At 41.6% G+C, this 24619-nt stretch overlaps 1 protein-coding gene and 1 long non-coding RNA gene across 13 annotated transcripts in view; one reads left to right on the top strand and one right to left on the bottom strand.

The window, feature by feature from the left end:
* Positions 1-13677, bottom strand: part of PPP4R1 (protein phosphatase 4 regulatory subunit 1) — a 35067-nt gene extending 21390 nt beyond the window's left edge. The window contains exons 1-5 of one of the 12 annotated variants that reach the window (XM_081918058.1): positions 13573-13677; positions 10834-10886; positions 8163-8207; positions 989-1124; positions 48-154 (exon numbers count right to left, since the gene is read on the bottom strand). In XM_081918058.1, the coding sequence (XP_081774184.1) occupies positions 48-154; positions 989-1124; positions 8163-8207; positions 10834-10843 (298 nt within the window). In that variant the 5' untranslated portion in view covers positions 10844-10886; positions 13573-13677. Of the gene's footprint in view, positions 1-47; positions 155-988; positions 1125-7948; positions 8099-8162; positions 8208-8325; positions 8356-8410; positions 8499-8748; positions 8889-9903; positions 10025-10833; positions 10887-12153; positions 12186-13572 lie in introns of those variants that run through there. The other 11 variants (XM_081918061.1, XM_081918057.1, XM_081918053.1 and 8 more) reach the window with 11 other exon arrangements.
* LOC309373700 lies at positions 9075-15536 on the top strand. The gene is made up of 3 exons (XR_014170131.1): positions 9075-9460; positions 9953-10092; positions 15357-15536. It is a non-coding gene; the product is annotated as an uncharacterized lncRNA (long non-coding RNA).
* The last annotated feature ends 9083 nt before the right edge of the window (positions 15537-24619 follow it).

Genomic DNA, 24619 nt, shown 5'->3' on the forward strand with positions numbered 1-24619 from the left:
CATTTAATCTACTTCATTACCTCATTAAGATAGCTCATACTACACACCTGAATCATCAGCTAGCCTGCTGACTCTTTCCAGTACAGCAATACAATCTCTCTCATCATCACTCACTTCTTTCAAAGTGTCCAACAAACTTCGAGCCACCATTTGCCTAGAACATGAGAGAATAAAATTGCAATATTGTGGAACTAAGTTTATAGCTTTTACATGTCAAGAAATAATTTATCTATCCCACCTTAATGTAAAACATTTGCATCCAAGCCTTCTTTCTGAGAACTCAAGGTAGTTTATATGGGTTACCCTATTTTGCCCACAACAACCCTTAGTGTGTGTCTTGCCCAAAGTTTCATGGCTGTGTGGCAATGTGAACCCAGCTTTCCTGGTCCAAGTTTTTGTCTGTTACACCAAATACGGCCTGCTCCCCACAGGATAAAAAACTGTTCAGAACAGAATACTTAACATTAAAAAATCAAAACAAACCATTTTGAACTATTACCCAGAAAAGAATACTAAAATTAAACCACTGTATAAGAATACCAAATACAAAAAGAGGAAAATCTTTCCTTAGAACTCAACAAAAACTAAGGTGAATTTTACAGAACATTGTATATTCTGATATCAGATGGCAGACAGATCCTTGTAAACGAAGACATGTTACATTAAATGTAACATATGAGGAGGCCACCATCTTTAATCATGTGTACAGCTGGTATTCTTACATTTGGAAATGAATTGTAGTCTCTTCAAACATTACTGTGTTATAGTGTGAATACAATACAAATCTTAAATACTTATCTTCTTACAAAGTAATGTACCAAATAGCCCTTGATAAGGACAGATAATTCATTAAATGAAAAAGGTGGACAAGTGTGTGAATTTAATTCATAGAATTTCCTTGTAAAAAAGAGATTAAGTTTTGTCCTGCACACAAAACATTTTAAGATAGCTCCTTATAAAACAGATTATTTAGGCTAAAATACCATACCTGTTAAAAATATTCTCGCTTGCAGCGTACTTGTCCAATCTTCCCAGAGGAGTCAACATTTCATCTTGTGAGACAAAGTCCAAGGCTGAAGGTATAATAATCACATCAGACTCTGAGCTGTAGTCATCCACACCAACTATCAGAGACATCAGAAACATTCCTTATAATCACAAATCTATATTTTAAAACAGATGCCTAATGCTGAGAAGAAGCTAGGCTATGCAGCAGTTTGCTTTCAACACAGATTAGTCTTAAAACTTTGTGTGCCTTTACCATTCTTCCTTTTCAAAGCATGCTTTTTGTACAATTCAGCCATTCTTCTTGAACTGTATCCACTTTTTGCACAAAATTGTTCTCCAATTTCCTTCAGTCTCAAATATTTTGTAAACCACACACCATCTGCAGCTGACTGCTTTTTCCACTAGTCCTTCAGTAAAATAACTGTTTTTGAAAACCTCTCCTGTCATACCAGACAAAGATCTCTAGTAGCCAAATTTATATACATAAATGAACATGAAGCTCAAAATTGATGAAGACCCAAGAAAGTAGTTAGGAAGTGCAATTTCATTAAAACCAAAATCAGGACTTAAAACCACTGTTAAGGTTAAGTATAGTTTAAATATAAGCATTCAGCATGCTGGTGCACAGGGCTAACAATTTTGCTTCTCCTCTGCTCCTACTGTGCTGCCCTAGTTTTGTTTAGCATTACATAGGAACCATGGGCAATAAAGCCAAAAACAAACTTAGGTTATAATTAATTGCTTGGAGGGAAGCAAACCACAAGTCTAGGTTCAGGCATAATGCTGAAGCAAATCCAAGGCTTCGCTCCTGGAAGCAGCAGAGCGAAGTACCTGTGATTGTGGCATCTAGCACAATTATCTAGATGCTGCTGGGCTGTACTTTGTATTTCTTCAAATCTATTAGTTAGTTTTAAGTTCAGGACGGGGTGGGGGAAGAAGTCAGCCTATATCCATGATGTTATCTTCCAACTTATTGCAACACTATTAATGTCAGCAGCAATCTGATCAAGTTTAATTACCAACACTTACATATTGTCAAAGCAACAGACATAAAAATCTTGTGAGTTCCAGCTATCTCCAAAAAACATGGATGATCCCCACTTGTTCAAGGATCGGTCATCTATGGAATCCACTGCTGTCATTCTAACTACTCTCTCAATTTTCCATTTTGCTTTCACTGGGTGACTGGCTTATTAACAGTCTTTTTACAAGAGCAATGCTTTTAATAAGTCAGATAGAGCACTTTCCATTGTTCTATCCTTTTGGAGTACAGTGGGAAGAGGAATTGGCCATTCCCCATCTATTTTCATACAGATGAATATTCCAGTTGTCTCATGCTTTCTTATTTTACACTTATTCTACAGCGTAGAGGATAACGGTCTCTTGTTACCTATGGTATACACATAACAATAGGACCCTTGGTGCATGATTAGAGCTCTCTGGCACTATCACAAATTGCTAACAGTCTCCCAAGTCCCTGCCCATGAATCAACTGCTCCAAGTACAGTCATACCTCGGGATAAATATACTTCAGGATTCGGGTTGCACTCCGCAGCAATCCGGAAGTAACGGAGAGCGTTACTTCCGGGTTTCACCGCTCGCGCATGCGCAGACGGTCAATATGACATCACGTGCATGCGCAGAAGCGGCAAAACATGTCCTGTGCATGCGCAGATGCGTCTTACGTTCCATTCAGGATGCGAATGGGGCTCCGGAACGGATCTCGTTCGCATCCCGAGGTACCACTGTATTCACAATATCCTTGACAAATCCTCCTTGTAGCAAACAGGAGCACACATATTAAAACAATTGATGTAAATTTTCAGCTGCTATATTTTTCCTACAGAAAATTAAGCCACTACCATCATTATACATGGATATAATATCAGTCTAACAGAAACTGTCCAGCATTGCAATTAGCTTCTCACATGACTACTCCTTGAAAGTGCTTGAACATGTGCACCATAATACTACATTTCCCAAATTAAACATGCTATTTAGGCATATTAAAATTGGTACAGTATACAGTGGTACCTCAGGTTACAGACGCTTCAGGTTACAGTTTTGAGTGTCTTTACATGATTTTCTAAACATTTAAGCAATGTAGGGATTGTTTGCTATTGAGTTGTCAGGTTTTAAAATATTTACATATATCCCAATAAAAATATTTTTCAAGTAAAGTTGTGAAATTGTTTGACTATCACATTTAAACAAGAAAGTCTGTTTCATTTATTTATTTTTTCCTGTAGGAATATTTCAGATAAATGGCTTTGGCTAAAAGAAAAACTTCCAATATATTTATTTATATAAAACAAAATTATGAAATCAAAAGATGTCTTAGCTGTACCTCAGTATATAACATAAGAATCCTACTGAATCAGGCTAAAGGTATATCTAGTCTAGCATTCTGTTATCATAGTGGTCAACCAGATGCCATGGGGAAGTCTGCAAGTAGGACCAGAGTAGGACCAACTGTGCTCTTCCCCACTCACACTTCTCAGCAACTGGTATTCAGAGACATGATGTAGCACAGCTGTATACTGTACCATTGCTATTCACTTAAAACTGAATTGAAACCACCTCATTTGACCAAAGTTTTCAGCAATGAAAGGCAGATCCAAACGTCTCATATCATGTGTGAAATGGCAGATACAGTGGTACCTCAGGTTAAGTACTTAATTCGTTCCGGAGGTCCATTCTTAACCTGAAACTGTTCTTAACCTGAAGCACCACTTTAGCTAATGGGGCCTCCTGCTGTTGCCGCGCGGCCGGAGCATGATTTCTGTTCTCATCCTGAAGCAAAGTTCTTAACCTGAGGTAATATTTCTGGGTTAGCAGAGTCTATAACCTGAAGTGTATGTAACCCAAGGTACCACTGTATGTTGTTTCACTTATTTGCCAATATTCAGATGTGAAAAACTCAAGGTAGCCCATGCAGAATTTATATTTGAAAATAGTAATAATGTAGAGAGGTGTGTCCATTAACATTAAGAAGCTGACTTAAAAACACATACCAAAGTACTGATTGCTTGCTTTAGCATTATATTTTAAGCTACTCCTGCAACAATGAAACTTACTGGAAACTAGGTTGTCAGTATTCTCCTTGAAGTACAGTGGTACCTCGGGTTACATACGCTTCAGGTTACATACGCTTCAGGTTACAGACTCTGCTAACCCAGAAATAGTGCTTCAGGTTAAGAACTTTGCTTCAGGATATGAACAGAAATCGTGCTCCGGCGGCGCAGCAGCAGGAGGAGGCCCCATTAGCTAAAGTGGTGCTTCAGGTTAAGAACAGTTTCAAGTTAAGAACAGGCCTCCGGGACAAATTAAGTACTTAACCCGAGGTACCACTGTATGTCCATTCATCCAAAACATCACTGTTTATTAGTTTAATAAAATGTATTAAGACGATGCATAAACATTTCCCTTTATAAGCAACACCTACAGGAGATGAACATTTCTACTACTTCATATAACTTTTAATAGATGCCAATATTCGGGGGGGGGGATGTTTATGGAACATCACCATGATCTCAGCGTAAACACAAGATCTGGTTGTATCATGGAGATGGGAAGCATGTGACTCTCCAGATGTTGTTTGACTTCAGTGTTCATCAGCTTCAGCCAGCATGACCAAGTATCAAGGATGAATGGAGGTGTAGTCCAGCATCATCTAGAGAGCTACAGGTTCCTATCCCCTCTGCTCTAACATGATGGAAACATAGGAAAGTGTTCAAAATTGTACAATATTGTAAACATAAAAATTAACCTCCAAAAAGAATTAACTTAAATAGGAAGCAAAAACCTAGATAAATGCACTGAATTCAAATAAATCTTAAAACTCAAAAACCTACTGCCTAACAATGTACAACAGTTTTGGGATTTTTTTAAAGGATACAGCAATCAATGTTTGCCCACAAAAGGTAGGAAACTTTGCACACTGTTACCGAATACCATTCCATTTTGTAAGCATAATTTTGAACTCTTTCATTTAAACATATTTCAACAGTGTAGTCATCCCTTATGGAATCTCCTATGCTACTAACCACATAACATTGCTTTCCTAATGTCTATTGAAAGTACCTCCTTTTCTGATCTTTGGCACCTGTCTGCCTGTAGTTTATAGACAATTCAGTTACATGTCTATTTTCAGAAATGACATTTATTATACAAAGAAAACTCATGTTCACTCTGGAATGTGGACAACCATCAATTTTATTCTCCTATGTAAATGAAATTCACAAACTTATCCAAGACGAAAATACTGTTTTTCCATCTATACTCAAATGGTTTCAAAAGAACAATAAATCTTTCTACTATTCTCCTAGTTACTACTGGTCAAAGTGACCATGCTAAACAACAATGTGTTGTATTCATCTAAGTCACCCTGCTGGTGCAAGGGCTTCTGCTAAATAGAACTTTCCTCCCTTGCATCTCCAGAGCCCACCCAATCTGTTCCAGAGGGTATGGAGAACTCTCAGAATAGATTTAGAGGCACACAGGGGGAGGGGAAGTTTCTCTGCACAAGTGGAAGTCCTTGCACCAACAGATTTTACTGTGTATGTATGCTCTTCTACCTCTCATCACACACTGAAGTCACAATTTTTCTTTTGCTTCTGTCTGTTCCTGGTTTATGCTCTACACACAAAAGCTTAAAATTAGCAATTGAAGTTGTCTACCTAGAAGCACAGACATAGTTTTAAAAAAAGAAAGATGTCTTCAAGCTAAGAAGGTACACCAGAGTTAGTTAGACACAAATGCCACTGGGGGCATTTCAGCAGCTTATGGCCTTTGTTTTTGTCAAGGATTTGTGGATTACCATAATTGACTGTATATGTTGTTTGTCACTAAAATAACAGAGAACAAAAATAAAGTATGCAGTCACCAGTCTCGCCTTAGAAATCAGCTTATTAAAAGGAATCAGATTTGCTGGCATCAGTGTCTCAGATCTGGGCTGCTTAAGGTCCCATCTCAATCCTAAAAGGCGTGAGTACAAATCAGGTCTTTTGATGGCCCATTTCCCTCTATGAAGAGCCAAGACAGCTGCAATACTACAAGAACATACAGGGTACAAAGCTGAGGATGAAGCATGTGAGAAGAAGAAATAAAGTGTTCTCAGTTGAAGAACTTTGGCACCAAGCAGACCTCTACAGGAAATGATGCTAATACAGAAAAGGAGGCTAATGCAGAATTCAAACACTACACTCATTGATAGGTGCTCCACTGAGATAAAACCTTCACACTAAGACCCTAATAATCAAGAACTCAAAAGCATGACAACTCATATGGCAAGCATCACTTACTATGGAGAATAAAAAGGAGACAACATCATGAATATTAATTTGTATACAGCTGCACTGTGGTGAATACTACAACACTACTTACAGCAGCAATTGACTTGCTTTCATCTAATGTCACCCTCTACTATCGCCTTGGAAGAGAAATTATGTTTTACTAAGTGCTCCTATCCAAGAGTTAACCATCAAAATTTATACCAAAGAATCTGCCTCCAAGAAAGAGATGGTAAGTAAAAGTAGCAGAAATTAGAAAGGACACTCTATTATTCAATCTTCTTACATTCTTATTCTGGAGCATGTATTTTTAATATGGACACATCTTCTAAACTCTCTTCTATACTTATATTTTATTTAATTCAGGTACTTCATTATTATTTTCCACAGTACCTTCTCCATTATTTAGTTCACACAATATTCTATACCAGCCTTCTCCAGCCTAGTGCCCTCCACATATTTTGGCTACAACATCTAAGGGAGTTGTAGTCCAAAACATCTGGAAAGCACCAAGGTGGAGAAGGCTGTTCCACACAATCACTGATGCCTGCACTGGTCACCTATCATGAATTTACTGCTGTAAAAAAATTAAGTGTATATTCATATACATTACTAAAATATTTTGAGTTACCCAGGTTTATCTTCTGTTCAGAACATAAATGCACATTACTCTGTGCGTGTGTATGCTATTGATTCAAAAAGGTGGTAGCATCAGTTCTCTAAAGTCTGATATGTACACAATACATTTTAAAAGATTAAAAACTAAATAAAGCAGGTCAAAATCTAACTAGAAGACCTGACCCTCATACAACAGACCTGCAAACCAGCCACAAATTAATTCAGAAGAATATGCATCATTCTATTTATCTAACATACAAAGTCAAGGTCACTGTCGTATCAAACTTTACCAATCTTGGGTTTTGCTTTCTTGACCCTTTATGGATCACAATGCATTTTTAAATCTCATTAGCTGTCCAAAATTCAACATAAATGCTAACTTTTAACTATCAATGTATTAAATTTTAGTATTATAAAAATTTTGACATTTAAAATGTAAATTTAATTTTTACAATTTAAATATTCAATGGATATATCAAACCTGAACACACCTTGATTTTAAAAAGCACACAAGCATAATTCCTATATGAGAACATTCAATGAGTTCTGATGGCAATTAATAAAGTGTTATTAAGGGAAGACGAATTCTATTAGTACTGTATCTCAATATTAAGACACTGTTAAGCTTCAAGTACAACGTGACCTAAATCTCATTCATCAGAATAGCAGCAGTAATGCTATAATCACAACCAACCCATCCAACTCACAACTTTCCCCATTTTCCCTTCGTGGTCTCCAGAAAAGTAAAACAAAACTAACAACAACAACAAAATCAAGACAGGCACAAACACGAGCAAGTTTGCAAGCCATACACATAAATGCCTGTATGGGGGAAAACGGGCAAGGACAGCTGAGCATGGCTGCTTCCTCCCACAATGCAACTTGGGCCTCCTCCACGCTTTCAAAACCATTTATTCGCGGAAGCAAAAGCAAACGAGAGCTTGACACACACGCGCAATCCATCCCTCTCCCTCCCCGTTCCCGGTTGTATTTTATGAATATATACACATATATATAGATAAGGAACAAACCCTCGTTAGATGGGAACAGGCTCCCTCTCCCCATTTCATTCCAGACCCAGGATCCCCTGAGTTTCCGGGTGCGAGTGAAGTGGGACCGCCCCGACCCAGCCCCCACACCCAAGACGGACTTGGGAAGAAGGGGCGGCCCGGGCGGGCAGCGCCGCCGAGTGCGCTGGGGAAGAGGGAAAGAGAAGGAGAAGCTGTTGCAGCTGGGGCTACTCACATCCGTCTATCTCCTCCTGCAGGTCCTCCTGGAGCAGCGACAGATCTAGACGGGGGAATGGGGGGGGGGAGGCGGAGAGAGACAAGACAAAGTGAACTCCAGCCGAGGGGGTTCCTCCCCACCCCGGACCAACTCCCCTTTGTAAAACACCCTTAATACACACCCCACCAGAGCGCCTCGCGCTTCTTTACCACGCTATAACACACACACACACATCCCTGCCCCAAGCGCCCCCTCCTCACACTCACGGGGCCGAGAGAAAGAAGGGGGACGCCTACATCTGGCAACAAATCCCACAAGCCCTTCTTGCCACACAAGGTCGTTAATTTCTCAGATAAATCCCCTCGCAAGCTCCTGCCATAGTTTCCCCAACACACGCAGAGAAGTAGGTAGGCAGGCAGGAGGCAACCCCCAACCCCCCAAATCGATGAGTTGAGGTGAAGGAGGACTCGCTAAAGGGCGCTTTCCCTTTGCTTTTTCCTTGAAGCGGGGGAGGGGGGGTCCGGATTGAGATGTTTCTTTCGCGCCCGGACGGAGTTTCTGGGAGTGGGAGGGGGGGCTGGGGAGGGAGGGAGGTGCTACCTACCCGCCATGTTTCTGCAAACCTCCCCGCCCGATTTGCAGGGGCTACATTTAGCCCGCCGTGGCAGCCGCAGGAGGCGAGGGCTGAGGGAAGGGGGCTCGGTTGGGGTGGCGGTTGCGGCCTTTGGGCCCAGGCGGCGTTTCCGGGCGTCCCCGGGAGAGTCTCACACAGAGCGATCAGTCCGGAGAGGGAGGGGTCTGAGCCGGACACACACACAGAGCGAGAAACGGCTGCCTGCCCCCGCCTCCGCCAGGGAGGGAAAGAGAGCGAGAGCTGCCTGACATGCGAGGCAAGAGCTGCCGCGCTTTTGCCCTCTTTGCCACCGGCTGACTCACTCCAGCCTCAAAAGCCGCCTCCGTCGGGCGCAGCCAGGTGGGGCCGCCAGGCAGGTCTGGCCCAGCCGGAACCGGTGAGGCAGAGTGAACTACTTGGGACACTTCGAAAAAACGCCCCGCTGTCTGTGAGCGCCCTCTCTCTCTCTCTCGCTCCACTCGCCTGGCAGTGCATTCCCTTGACCCTGACCCTGCACTGCCTTCCCCACATGGCATGGCCGCTCCCAAAGTTGGTTTAAGAGGGTACGGCAGTTTCCGCTCTCCGCGCCCTGCTAGGCACAGGCACGGCTGCAGGGCACGGCGACAACTCAGGAGCTGCACGCTGGGCTTCTCTCAGACCTACGTAACTTGGCTGGGACGCTGTTATCTCCCCCCACATCTAGGTTTGGCTCTGGTTTTCTACTACTGCACTTGTTTCCGTGCCACTCGTTTCCCCTTTCTGGGCTCGGCCATTTGCATTCTTCCCGCCCCTCCTTCAGCGCTGCTGCCCCAGGACACTTCGCTGCCCGAGGCGAAGAAGATTAAGCTCCATCTCCCTTCCTGTTCTGTGTACACAAGCCACCTAGACAACTGCTGACTCTGCTTTCAACAGCAGTGATGGGACAAGGCGGCGATATCCACACCTGAGGGCAGCTGGGGTGGTTTAGGGAGCACAGGGGCAGCCAGTGTGGGATAAACAGCTCTGTCTAGCACCTCGCTGCACATCACCTGCTATCTGAAACAGCGGCCTAGCTCTGCCTCTCATTCTTTTTTCTTTGTGGATATCACTGCCACCCATCCATGGCTGTATTTTTCTGTTATTTAACCTCGCTCCTCTTAAACTTACTTAGGAATACTGCTGCTGCTTTTCATCCCTTTTTATTGCCTTCCTATAGAGAATGGAGCTGAACACACTATTTTAATTGTGGCCGAACACTGGTTTAGAGGATGCCAAATGGAGCTCTGAGATATGACACACGACAATAAGTAGATTGAATCATTGTGATGTCATTCTATAAAGAACCACCTTCCTCAGGTGATAATTCCAGGGTTGGTGTCACAATGTAACCTATACTGTATTTGTAGGCACACATGCTTTGTTTTGTGGCCATTTGTATATATGGATTCAAAAATTAAAATGTTCTCTGCAAAAGCATTTGGGACAGCTATCCGAAACTGGGTTTTTGGGTCATTGCCTACTTTCATTAAAATAAGTCTTGGACTGATTTAATAAGAGCCAGGCAATCCTAATAAGAAATCAGCGTTTAGCTGCTTATATAACTACTGAGGTTTAATGAAAATTAATATTTTGACAGAAAGGTAGTTGACATAGCACAGTAGATAAGGCTGCTGTTCTAGACACACTTGCCTTAATGTCTCCTTTAATTCTATGGGACGTCTGGGTAGGTATGCACAAGATTGCCTTGAAAGGGTATAAACCATGTTTATATCCAAATCAGTTAAAATTTCTGCTTGTTTAATATACTAAATATAGTATAATATTTCCCTTGAGGATAGAATAGTGTCCCCTTGCCACTAGACTCCCTTTCATTTGTCAGTAAAACACAAAATTAAAAATATGTTTAATTGCAGAACCACAAGGTTCGATAGGTGCTCAGCCTTTCCTGCAGTCGTTATGAAGATCATAATTCTACAATATCAGCTGTACTAGTTAAGGTTCTCTAGTACAAGAAATAGGAACACAACTGTCACAGTGATTTCAGTAGCTGATACCTATACTTATCATACCATCATGTTTTCTACATTATAAGCTTACCATGGGCCATTTGCAGTGTTGATTGAGGTGACTGGTGATCTGCAATTCCTTTCCTGGAGAAAAGGGAGAAACCGGAAATTGGATTAAGCATCACTAGATAGTGTACTTGCACTATCCTTATTGCACCATTTTGTAGTCTGAACAGTGCAAATACCAACTTTACAAAACCATATGGTAATCAACAGAACTCCTAAGAGACCTCTGTAACAGACAAACATGTACACTGACAAGCCTCATCTGTCTTTTTGCCTGTTGTTAAGATACTGCCCCAAGATCAGTTCTCATCATTTTCAGTTAAAGGATCTCTTGATGGCAAGGATGGTAAAATATAGCTGCCTGAAACTTCAGGGAACTGCTTCCTGTCAGAGTAGACAGCACAGGATGCCTCCTATATTATTTATTGTTTTTCTGTTGCGTTAGCTTTGGCCATTCGGCTTTTTATTTGACATAAAAGGTAAGAATCTTGCAAAAACCAAAAATTAATTTTATGCCTCCTATGGGTTGTGGGGTTTTTTCTGCTTAATAACTTCTGTATGAGATTTCTTGGTAAACTTCACACAGTTTTCCTTAATATTAAATAAGTAAACCTAAGATCTGCTTACACTTCTGAGCGATTAAGTGTCAAACATTGATATATAATGATGGCATAGCCCTTGCACTTCCTCAATACCATGCAAGTACGAACTGTAGTGTGATGTAGCATAATTTATGAAAAATATATCATAAAAAGTCAAATACGTTTTTAATAATAAATAAGGAAAAAACATTTAAAATTTCAATATTAGCGACAATCTGCTAACTATTATGGAAATATATTATCTGAATGGCCTGCATAGGCGTGGCACATAATATTGTGACTTGTTGGCCTTTGTAGCTGCAGTAATTTCTTATCTCAGGCATTTGTGGTTGAACTAGAAGGAATGTCATGTATAGGAGGTTGAGCCCATATAAAATACTGATAATAAGCAGCATTTTTCTATCTGAATGCTATATTGTTGTTGATGGAGAATGCTGGAGAAAAATGGGTGCCAAAGATTCAGTAGTTATGAGTTTAGTAGAGTTCATGTGTCTGTTCATATGCAGTACAGTGTACAAGCTTGATGTGTTAAGGAATGAAGCACTGTGGCATATTAAATTTTCTGTCAAATGTGATTAGCAGCTGTATGGATTAACTTTTCTTTACTAAATGTACCTCATATTAGCTTCTTCACATGTTGTATAAATGCTATATCTCTTTTTCCAAATGTAATTGAACGGACATATGTTAGAAAAATAAATTTAAAAAATGCACTCAGGTTGCACGGTTCTGTGCATGCTTACCTGGGAGAAAGTCCCATCAAATTCAGTAGAGTTTACTTCTGAGTAACTGAGTAACTGTGGTTGCAGTAACTGTGTGGTTTTATTTTATATTCATACAAAATCAAAGTTACTTTGATTGGAATGTTTATAAAGGTTCTAAATAAATAACTACTTGGCAGCATACATTTCCCTTACATTACATTTTAAGGGGAGGGACTGAGGTATTGAAAACATGCTTGCAGGACAATCCAAACACTAGCTGGGCAGCAGTGCAATGTGAGAGAACAATAGAGCAATAGTTGCATCTCTAGCCTTATTGCTCACACAGGGTGGAAGGCAGTGGGTAGGGAAAAACAATCAGCCCCAGTGCCATCAAGTGGGCTGGCTCAGCAGATCCAGAACACCTGGTTTTCAGGCTGGGTGTGTGTGTGCTGTTGCCAGAGGCAGGTAGGGTGCAGACCATTAGGAGCATCACAACTATTACGTAAAATGGAAGGCAAGAGTCAGGGGGGTGCTGAATTTTGATGTTGCACAGGGCACCACGGACATCTTGAGACCCCAAGGTCTGCCACTGCTGTTACAGAACAGGGACCTTTGTATTTTAGCCAAATAATGCTAGTGTCACTCCATGGGCAGAAAGCCAGCAGGGCTGGATGGAGAGACACCTCTGCTCAATCTGTCCCCCCAACCCTGCACCCATTGTTGGGGGTATGGATTACAGCTTGATTTTAGCATGACTGAAGAACTCTGCAAATAAAGAGATATGTGCTTCCTAGGGAAAGTAACTTGAACGTTGTATTGTGTTACTAATAGTAAAAAAATTCTATGAGACAGGAGATGAAAATTTAATTGAAAAGTATCAATCCTACATCAGTGTTTGAGATTAATTTTTTAAAACTTTCAACTTTATGTCTAATGGCAACACCTATCTCTTTTTTCATAGATAGTACTATTTATAATTTTTAAAATGCCTTTTCATAAATTATAACATCTTCAATGGGACAGAAATAATTTTGGGAATTGCATTGTGGAATCTGATTTTTTTTTTCCAAAAGGGGAAATAGATTTTTATTGTACAATTTTCAGTTGACGTACTATGCAATTAGTTGGACAGTATGTGTGTGTATCAAGCAATTTTCAAAAATGAAACATTTGAAATGAGTGAGTTTGAAAATATGCTGCTCACAACCCAACACAGTTATGCATGCTTAAGCCCATTTATTGCAATATATTTTATTCAGCTTAACTTTGTGTTGAACTTGAACCATTATTTTTGAAGGCATAGGCATGATCAGAACTCAAATGAAAGACTTGCATTTTAGGATATTTATTTCAAGCATGTTAAGGCATGGCGGCCATTTGAGGGCTGTATACACTTGGAATGGAAAAAAGGGGAAAGGAGAGTAAAGAATGACTGTTGAAAATAAAAAGAAGTCCTACCTTTCATAGCTCTGTTTACTTGAAGGTTAAGGAAAGTAGCATGGAGTAGAGTAGGAGGACAAAGATAAATGATTGGCTGCTATATATCTCTTGTTAGCCTCTGTACAAGGAGATGTCACAATCTCACCATGACAATGAGCTGTTCCTTGGGTACCAATAAGAAAAGCAGAATGAATTACTAAAAACAAAGGCTCTAGTCACTCACAATAGATATACCTAGGTTCCCTCTCTCACTTAACACACATTTTTATTACCCTGAGGCGAATACTGATTTCCCACACACTAATAGTTGCAGTAGTGCCCCCTGATGAGTATTATACCTGTAAGAGGTACTGTTACAACATTAGGTACACTGTACACCTGAACCTAAAGCACTAATTGTTTGGGATGGCCCCGACCCTGACTAAATGGGCTTTAGTGGTATGTCCAAGCAATATAAATGTAACAGTTCATGCTAGCCATCAATTGCTGAATTATTTTACAGGGATTACCAGCTATCTTCAGCAGAATTTCAGGTTGAGCTACTGCACCAGATCCTAAATGGCTATTGCTGTCCATTTGTCTTCATTCTCTTTTTCTAGGCCAACTAATTATTCAGCTATATTAATTGATTTTTAAAGTGGTTGGTTGATTTAAAAAGGTCCTCCTGCATATGTAGCAGCAGTGTTTCTTAAATGCAGCCTTTTAAAATACATTTACTAAAAATTTGGATAGGAAATGGAATGGAATGCCTTTTTAAAAGATAGATTATGCATGCATGTCATAGCAAGCACTAAGAACAGTTTTTAATGATTTTATTATACCATATTGCTTATTTTTTAATTTCTATACTGCTTTTTAAAATTAGTGAACAAAATGTAAATGTGTGCAGATTTACTTGATTGATCGCAATCACAACACATATGATTAGTTTCCTTAATCAGGTGAAAAGCTTAATTTCAGCTCTTTCCAAACTCTGGCTGTAAATTACACTTAGATGATCTTATTTTCCAAAATATTCTCAATTTTTAAATTCACCATGTAGCCAGCTGTTTTAGATATCTCTAATACTGTGTCTCAGCAAGCAAGAAAAGAATGTGCCCCTATTTATGGGAGGCTTTTGATACAAAACATGTACAATGACTAATCAGTAAACATGCAGTGTATAGTTGCTAAATGTATGCGTTCATGCAGTTGAATTGTTTGCACAAGTTCTATGTAGAGAGAAAAAACTAGTTTGACAGTTTTGTTTTACCTTCTTTATCGCTTTACCAAGTGGTAGGAAGCTGCAGTGAAGCTTTTGTGGGCTGGCTGTATTGTGAGGAAAATACCCACCCAGTGTCAGTCGAGTCCCATTTTACTCAACAGCACCAACAAGGGAGGCCAAACAGACACTGGGATTGATCAATCGAAGCATAATTTTATTTCCCACTCAAGTACAGAAAGGTGCAGCATCTAGCAACCTGGAAAGCTATTAAAACTAAAAAGGCTGGACCCTAATGTTAGTCAGGGGAGACCTTTATACCTATTCAATAGTGCAATGGGGCAATTAGCCTTGCAAGCAGGGAGGCAGATGTGTGGAATTCCTCATAAATCCCCAATGCCAAATGCTCTTATTCAAGGGCAGACAAATAGATAAAAGACCACTCATCTAAATACAAGCGGTTATACTCCCTTCTTGAGCTCATCTATTTCCCATTGGTCTGATAGGCAGAGCATGTGCCAATTGCTCCTTGTTCTTGTCATAAGCTTGAGTTCTGTGCATGATTACCTCAAAATGGAGTCTCTTTTTTTCCTTACAACAGGTGTCTTGTGAGGACAGATGATAAAGATTTGCCAAGTTTCAGGTCTGTCAAAATGTCCCATACAAAGTTGGAATTGGTGAAATGCTGCAACAAAACTATTCAAGGTCAGAGGGTATCAGAACTTTTCAGGCTCAGCAGAAAGCTAAAAATTAGAATAAGTGCATTAATAGATTGAATAAAATAATTTATTTAAGGGGTAACTTTAAATACAGGTAATAACAGAAGAACAGTACTGAAACTGCCACAGTCTTTTGTTTAGGTATAACAGTTGAAAATTGTCAACCAAAACAGTTATCTCATTATATGCATTATAAAAATACAACATTTAGGGTAATAAAATTAATAAACCTAGCACTCAGTCAATAAATACCCAACAATGTGAAGGCTGTGGGCTCACTGACGGACTGAAGAACCTTGAAAAGGCAGGCACAAGATTAATTTCTATGTCTCCTTAAAAAAAAAAAAAAAAGGTTCACAGACACTCTACATACACTGCGGGTGAATTCTCTCTCTATATATGTATGTGTATTGATTTTCCTAGCATTTGCCACCCCCGGCTGTTCTGCAAATGTGGTTATATAATCAGTGGGCCTTGCATATTTATATACTGAGAATCATCATTACGATCAAGGGGGAGTTGCTCCAAAACACTGGAGAGGATGCTCAGGAGCGACTGTTTCATCTTGCAATTCCATATTGAGATCATGGCTTCATCAGGATCACCAATTTTCTCCACTGGAAAACACACAGAGCATTGAGGAACACATTTTCTACTAGTCTCCAAGACTGGGCTATACAAACGGGCCCACTGCTGTTAGATGACGGAAGTGTCATCGTCGTCACACAAAAGTTAGATAAAGCTTTCTGACTGCTTGCCTGGAGAAGATTCTTACCATGGGCAACCCATGAAGAAATTGTTTATAATGCTGCTTTATCCAGCCACTGTGGGAGTTTCTGACAGTTTTATCCGTAATAGTCTGGTTCCCAACTGATGTTGCAGTGAAACAAATCCATGCACAAGAACATGTATAAATCAAGAAACTTGAGTAATTCAGCCCTTCTATCACCTGTACAAAATGTATCCAGCTTGAATTGGTCTAACATTACATTCCGACATTACCTCCAAAAATTTTTTTAACAAGATTTTAGTGGGTATTTAATAGTCCCATATTTTGCTACTGAACTCATTAAAAAGTATATTTGAGGGGGGAAATGTGTCTCTTTGAATTAAACTCCTTGTTTGAAACAAGAGGAAAAAATTCACTCCATTTCCATGACTGATGAAGCTGCACAAAATTAATTGCAAGACAGTGATCCAGGAAAGTATTTTGCTTCATCTAATGTTAGTGACATTCAGTACATAAAAAGTGTGTTCCCGTGGTTGATAAATTATTTAGCAATCACTAGCCTTTTAATTCCTCTGATAAATTTTAATGACAGCAGATGGTGTTGCCAGGAGGTACTGCATAGAATACTTAGGCTGAAATAGCAAACTAAGAGCCCATTTCACATGTTGCACTGGGGCAATATTTTGCAAACATGGAGATTTCTCTATCTCTGCATCAGTGAGACTGAAATATTATCATTACTTGTGGATATTTCTGTGGTCATTTTGCAGTGTTCATTTTGCTCATGAAACTGCTGCTGATACCAGCTTGAATGCTTACAGTCTGTGATAATAGTCTGCTATAATTTAATCTGGAAATAAAATGTATTTTAGAATAGAAGTTGTATATTAAAGGTAAAAGGTAAAGGTACCCCTGCCCGTACGGGCCAGTCTTGACAGACTCTGGGGTTGTGCGCCCATCTCACTTAAGAGGCCAGGGGCCAGCGCTGTCCGGAGACACTTCCGGGTCACGTGGCCAGCGTGACATTGCTGCTCTGGCGAGCCAGAGCCGCACACGGAAACGCCGTTTACCTTCCCGCTGGTAAGCGGTCCCTATTTATCTACTTGCACCCGGAGGTGCTTTCGAACTGCTAGGTTGGCAGGCGCTGGGACCGAGCAGCGAGAGCGCACCCCGCAGCAGGGATTCGAACCGCCGACCTTTCGATCAGCAAGTCCTAGGCGCTGAGGCTTTAACCCACAGCGCCACCTGTGTCCCGAGTTGTATATTAGACACACAATAAAAGGCATATACTGAAGCACATAGTCTGTTAAATTCTGTAACATAATGCGTAGTACTGGATTATGTTGTGAGTGCATTCTTAAACCTCTGGTGCTCTTCCTGAACTCTGATCTATATACTTCTGATCTATACTCAGAACTTCATTTCATAGAATTTGCACTGTGAATATGGAACTTTGGTGGATAACCTCTGGTTATTGTATTTTTTTGTTGTTGTGGGGGACAACATATGGCAGACAAAAATGATCAAATGTAATTAATAGTATGATTTTATTGACCAAGGAAGAAGTTTGGTTTACTTAAGTACATTGAACATTGTTTGAAATATTGCTCTTAGATAATGATTATTGAAATATTTATCATCCATTTGCTTCTGCAGAATGCACTTATGAAACACTTCTACAAACTGAGCATTTTAAAGCCAGTTTGAATCTGAATTTCTAGTTGGCAGGCGGTACTCATCATGCTCATGCCGATTTGGCAGTATATGAACTGGCTGTCTATAAAAGAAACTTGTTATCTCTCTTTGGCATTGGGCACAATACAAGTCTGTTTACATGACAATAAGTCTTTGGAGTTAATTTAATTCCCTTTTCATACTTTGCAATGTAAAGTAAAGGGACTGAAAGGAAGACTTGTGGCTGCTTTTTCCCCCAGCTGTCTCCTGTGCAAGAAATAAGACTGTTGATGCACAACTGTTGAAGCCAATTAAAATACTCTCCTGACAAAATGATTTTAAGAGATTTCTGGTGCTGTTGAGTTAAATCATCAGTATTTCAATAAAACACACCCAAAAAACCACTGGTATTAGTATACCATATTTTTTACTCTATAAGATGCACCAGACCACAAGACGCACCTGTCGAGTTGCAGCTCGGCATCCAAAGAAAAATCAGTCTCACACCATTGTAGGTTCCGAAATATGGCTGCTCCTAGGGCTAATGCAGCACAGCTTTTTATTGTGTGAAATCAGAAAGATACAAAGTACAAGCCAAGCAATTTGTTCTAGCAAGCAGATAAGAACCTTCGCACTAGACCATGCGAGCATCAGGCCATGCCACGTTAGCCAATCATATAGGACATCACGAGCTGTCCACGCGCTGTTCATGTTCCAAGGATGCTTCTAGCTATGAAATCACCCTATAACAATAAGAACTTTGCTCATGCTCTCATGTACAAGCAATCATTTTCCCACATATCCCCTTTTCTTGTTTATATTATTAGAGGAAAAGAGGGACCATTAGTCCAAATCGTACACTTCCTTGCCGAAGCGTCTACACCTTGCAACATAAATTCCTCTTGTAACCCCTGTGGTGGGCCGTGGTCGGTACCACCATGCAGTGCATTGGGAAATCAAAGAGGGTATGCATTGAATGCAACAACACACCATAATGAAGCCAGCAATACATGCAATTACAATCAATAATATTTTTCTTAACCATAATCCATTAGGTAACCAAGAAGACAACCATTCCCATGGATCAAAACCTTCAGGTGGATTTAAAGGATTATGGGCTATCATTTGTTCCATATGATCAATAGTAGCAGAGATATTGGTTGATTGATCAGTTATATACATGCAGCAATGAGAATGAATTAAGGCACAAATTCCACCTTTAGAAGCAAGGATCACATCTAAAGCATAATGATGTTGAAGAACTACATTTCTTATTTCTGATATTTCTTTGTTAATCATTTTTAAAGCCAAAATGGTGGAATTAAACAAATTTTCTGTCCAGTTTGCCAATTTATGCAAATCACGGTAATTCATGGCTGCACCTAAAGAAGGCAGAAGGGACCTAGAGATGGCCGTCCCTGTATATTGAGAAATAGGTGATAGTACTTCCCTTCTGTTACGCAAACGGACCGCTGGGAGCTTATCTATTTTATATACCAAGGGTACTACTATACCTAACGTGCAGGTACCAGAAAAGGCAGAGGGGATTTCTTTGTAGGCACGTGTGCCACAAAGTAACCATAAATCAGATTGAAGCAAACATGTAGTTCTGCTGCTCTTTCTCATCCATTCGAACCAAACATAAAAGTCTCTACACGCAGCTTGTTGTTCATAGGTCATGTAAGTTGTGACATTATTAATTAAAACCTTTGGTCTGCCACTCATGGTTGTAACATTAAGAAAACAAGAAGATCCATTAATGTATTCATGTGTCCAATTACAATATGGATAATGACCTAAAAATTTTTTGCTATTGTGATTAAAATGAAAACAATAAGGAGCTAATTCTACAAGCGATAGAGATACAGGAGGTAAACTTATGCGATTGTCCTTCATATTATTGCTAATCTTATATGAAGCATTTATAGGAATACCATGTAATAAAATGCCAGATCTTTTTGATTGAGGAGGGATATGCATACACATCCAACAATCAGAAAGGTTAAGCATAGAAGCAAAATGATTAATGTCTCTAACGTAAGTATTGTTAGTCCAAATCTGATGATAAAGTTCAGGCCTCCTGGCCTTCTGCAAAAAAGCAGCACGACGAAAGCGGCGTTTTACAAAGTTCACGGAGAGGCTCCATCCGTGTGAAGTGGAATTGTGGGGCCACTCAGGACGATGCCATATTGGTTGCTCGGGGGGGCAATAAGGGTGAGAATGGTAAATTATTCCAATAGCTGTTTCCGAGCAACCTGCGTGATATTTCGTGGCTCGATTATTGGCATGCAAAAACCACAAACCAGGAGAAGCCACACAGCCATTTCTGCAGATACAGGAGCCCATTTGCTGTAAATAGGCCTTATGTACTGTTCCGTGCATTGCGGAGCCAAAAATCCAAACCCAACGAAACGTGGTGACACAGATGGGATGGTCGCTATTGGGGGGCAAAACCCAAGCGATGCCGGTCTGACGAGGGCATCCTTCAAAGCCAGGTTCATTTCCCAGACAAGAGGCGGCAAAACTGTAACGATAAGTGGTAGAAACGGTGGCTTCCCAGGGGGAAGGGGGGCCAACGCGATAGGGTTGAAGATGGCCTTTCAACGTGCCAGGAAACACTGGAACCGCTGTGGAAGGTGACGTAATCCAGGGCACATCAATATGGCGATGTCTCCAACTGCAATGTGGGTTGAGGTCAGGTGAGAGGTCATCACCGGCAAACAGCGTAAAATACGGTTTCAAGGTGCTGGTGTCTCCTCGGGCGAAGACGAGGCAACAGAAGAGCGCCAAGGTCGAACGCAGCGGGCTGGAACCCATCGGGGAACTCCGTCTACGTCAATTGCCGCAAACCCGCGACCCCAGGAAATCAAGGAAGTTGGACCCTTCCACTGTGGATCTGGAAGCAACCTGTAAGACACTAAAGGGCGTTGCAATACTTCCTCCTTCCGGAAATGGAGTTCAGCAGGCGTAAAATCCTTATTGTGGGGATACAAGAGATGATTTAGAGTAAACAATACTTGATGTACAGCATTAGGTATTTCAGATACAGCAGGCGATCGACCTCCCAATTGCTTGTTGAGAAGGGTCTTAAAGGTCAAATGAGAACGCTCGACTATCGCCTGCCCTGTAGAATTGAAAGGAATGCCATGAGTCAACCTTATATCCCACAAAGAACAAAAATCAGAAAAGGCCTGAGAAGTGTACGCAGGGCCATTGTCAGTTTTTAAGGTATGGGGTTTTCCCATAACAGCAAAACAGCGCATTAAATGTTGAATAACATGACGAGTGGTCTCTCCTTTGAGAGGAGTGGCCCAGATAAAAGCAGAGGCAGTGTCCACAGTGAGATGTACCCTAGAAAATGGAGCCAAAGAAGGCGTGTGGGTGACATCCATTTGCCAAATTGCCAGAGGATGCAGGCCTCTAGGGTTAACTGCATCAAAAGGAATGACTGTGGGAGATTTAGCGCATACTGCGCACTGTGACACAATGTCTCGAGCTTGAGAAATGGGCAAGGAAAAAGATTTTGCCAGAACTTTAGCATTTTGATGAAATACAGAATGACTTTCAAATGGGTCGGAAAACAATGAAAAAATACCAGTTTTCAAAGCATGGTCTGCCCGGGCATTACCTTCTGCCAAATACCCAGGGTGGCCAGTGTGAGATCTGAGATGGGCAACATAAAACTGACAAGTTCTAGCTTGTACCAAGTTCTGCAAAGTGGAAAACAATGTAAACAAATTTTTGTCAATAGCAGGAGTGATATAAGACAATGGTAAGACATTCAAAAGATTATATACATACTGAGAATCCACAATGAGATTGAAAGGGATATTAGCAAACTGTTGAAATGCCAAAATTACAGCTGCCAATTCAGCACGTTGTGCTGAGGTCTGCTCAGTAGTATACAAACTTTTCCATCCCCCCTCCTCTTCCCACACCACCACCCCTCTGGATTTGTTACCATCAGTGAACACAGTAAGGGCGGAGGGTAAGGGTAAGGGGGACAAAGCAGTTTGCAAGACATAACGTAGCCCTGTAAGGAAAGACAAACGAGGGTCTTTAGGAGGAGTATGAAAGATATGTCCCAAGAAATCAGCAAAAGCTATTTGGGTAGAAACGGCTGTCATCATCAGATGCTGAAATTCTTCCTGTGAAAAGGGCAGGTACACTGACTGTAAGTCCATTCCAGAGAGGGCAAGGGCTCGATGTCGGCCCTTAGCAACAAGGTCCATGACGCTGTTGGGTGTAGCATACACGTTCCGTGGAGGAGTATGAGGCAAATGAAGCCACTCCACAATAGACACAGTCCCAGGCTTTTGGCCTGTGGTGTACAATATAGCTGTTGGAAGGAGCGGGGTGGCAAATACTGCAAGTGATAATTGTGCCATGGAAAGAGAAGGAATCCTGTCCACCATACACCTGCGGAGATGGTTGTTCACAGTGGTTAGAGCCTCTTTCATTGCAGAGGTGACTGTGATCTTGTCTGCTGGATCCTTATGTCCTTTAAGGGCAGAAAATAGTGGAGACAAAGTAGAGGTGGGCAGGTCCAAATAACTCTTTATCCAATTCAGCTGTCCAAGGATTTGTTGTAAATCCACCAGTCTAAGATGACCAGGAAACTGTAGTTGAGGCATAACTGGAATGGCTGCAGATGCTGTCAGTTTGTGTCCCAGGTACGTAATAGGTAAAGTCCGCTGGATTTTTTCTTTAGCCACTGTCAATCCTGCTTGCATCAGAGTATGGATTAGGTCCTCGAGAAGAGTGTCAGGGATGTGTGATGATGAAATTAAAATATCATCCATGTAATGACAACAGATGACCGCTAGGTGGCGCTCACGGAATGGTTGAAGCGCCTTATCCACATAATACTGGCATAAGGTCGGAGAATTTTTCATACCTTGTGGGAGAACCGACCATTGAAAGCGCTGGGTTGGCTTGGAGTTGTTCAGGACTGGCAAAGTGAATGCAAAACGCTGTCTGTCTTGTGGTGCCAAAGGGATAGAGAAAAAACAGTCCTTGAGATCGATGACTGCAAGCTGATGGTCTTGTGGCAACATGTTGGGATTTAGAATGCCAGGTTGCAAGGTCCCCATAGGGTGCAATTGGTTGTTAACCCTTCGTAGATCGTGCAACAGACGGTATTTTCCAGATGTCTTTTTTCTGATGACAAAAATAGGCGTATTCCATGGGCTGGTAGAAGGTTCAATATGCCCCAGTTCAAGTTGTTCCGCAATTAACTGGGCTGCCACTGCAAGCTTCTGTCTAGGCAAAGGCCACTGATCCACCCATACGGGGGTGTCTGTGGTCCAGCAGAGAGAAAGCGCAGTCCGGGGCATGGCAGGGGCAGCCCTTAGCATAAATTTGTAGAAATAGTAGTTTCCGCTGCAGCAAGCAGGTCTCGCCCCCAAAGGGAGACGGGAATGTCTAGAACCAGTGGTAAGATAGTCATTTCAAAGCCTTGTGAGCCTTGAATCAAAATAGGGTTCCTGCTGCGCTGGGCAGCTGCAGCGCCACCAACGCCAATGACAGAAGAAGCTGGCTCAAGTGGCCAGGCAGAGGGCCAATCCTTGATAGCGATCACAGAACAGTCTGCCCCCGTGTCCAAGACCCCTTCAATCGTGCGACCCCCAAGGGTCATGTGGATCTTTGGACGCTTCTCTGTGACTGGGAAGGTAGCAGCAATGAGGGGGTCATGGTCCTGGGTTGGCTTCGGGACGCATATAAGTTTTGCTATAGGAGAACCTGATTGCAAACGCGCCTCGCGATCAGAAAATACAGTCACATAGGGGTCATTTTGATGTAATCCATGTAAAACATCTGGAACAAGGTGGATCCCTTGCTGCAAAACCTCTGACAGTGGAAAAACAAGGCATTGTGCTGAAGAAGAAAAACCAGCCCCTATCGACACCCTGGCTTGGTGTGGTACAAAGGGGACTGGCAGGTATAAGTCCTGAATTAAAAGGAGGCGAGGTAAAGCCGGAGGTGGGATGGCTGGAGAATGCACTGGATCCCCTATTGTTGAGCCTGGGCCCGGGGTGGGCCCGACTGCCGGTTTCCCGTCGGCTGATTTTGCTGGTTCTGCTGAGGCGTGGCGGAGCGACACTGATTGGCCCAGTGGAAACCTTTTTTGCAAATGGGGCATTTTTTGCTAGGACGACATTGCTCTGTATTAGATCTGCACTGTGCACGAAAATGGCCCACTTTGCCACATCCATAGCAGGTTTTATCCTTTGCAGGATTTTTGGACACAGTGGAGGATAGAGCTGCGGCTAGCAAGCGAGCTTTATGTATCTCAGTCCCCACCGATTGGCAGGCTTTAAGCATATCTGCAATGGCTACATTGGGAGTTGCCATCAAAGGGCGTAGTGCTTGCTTACAGTCCTCATTCGCATTATCAAACGCAAGCTGGCGGACAATCACTTCTTGGGCTGCTACGTCCTGAACTTGCCGTTTAAGGGTGTTATACAAGCGATCGACAAATTGTCCATAAGGCTCTGTAGGACCTTGTCTAACGCTCCCCCATCGGCCATCGCGCTCAGTTTTGTCATCAGGGACAGAAGCCAAGGCCTCCTGAGCAGCAGCCGTAGTGGCCTCCCAATATTGAGGATCGAGAGTTAGCTGTTGGGCAACAGTAAGAAAGTTGCCTCCTCCCGTTAACCCATCGAGGACATCAGCTTGGGTTAACATGACGGGGGCTGGGGGTGGGGCGGCACCAGCAGCGGCAGCAGCCAAAGCAGCCTG

The sequence above is a fragment of the Podarcis melisellensis genome (genome assembly GCF_964234715.1).
Source record: "Podarcis melisellensis genome assembly, chromosome: 7".
NCBI classification, from domain to species: Eukaryota; Metazoa; Chordata; class Lepidosauria; order Squamata; family Lacertidae; genus Podarcis; species Podarcis melisellensis.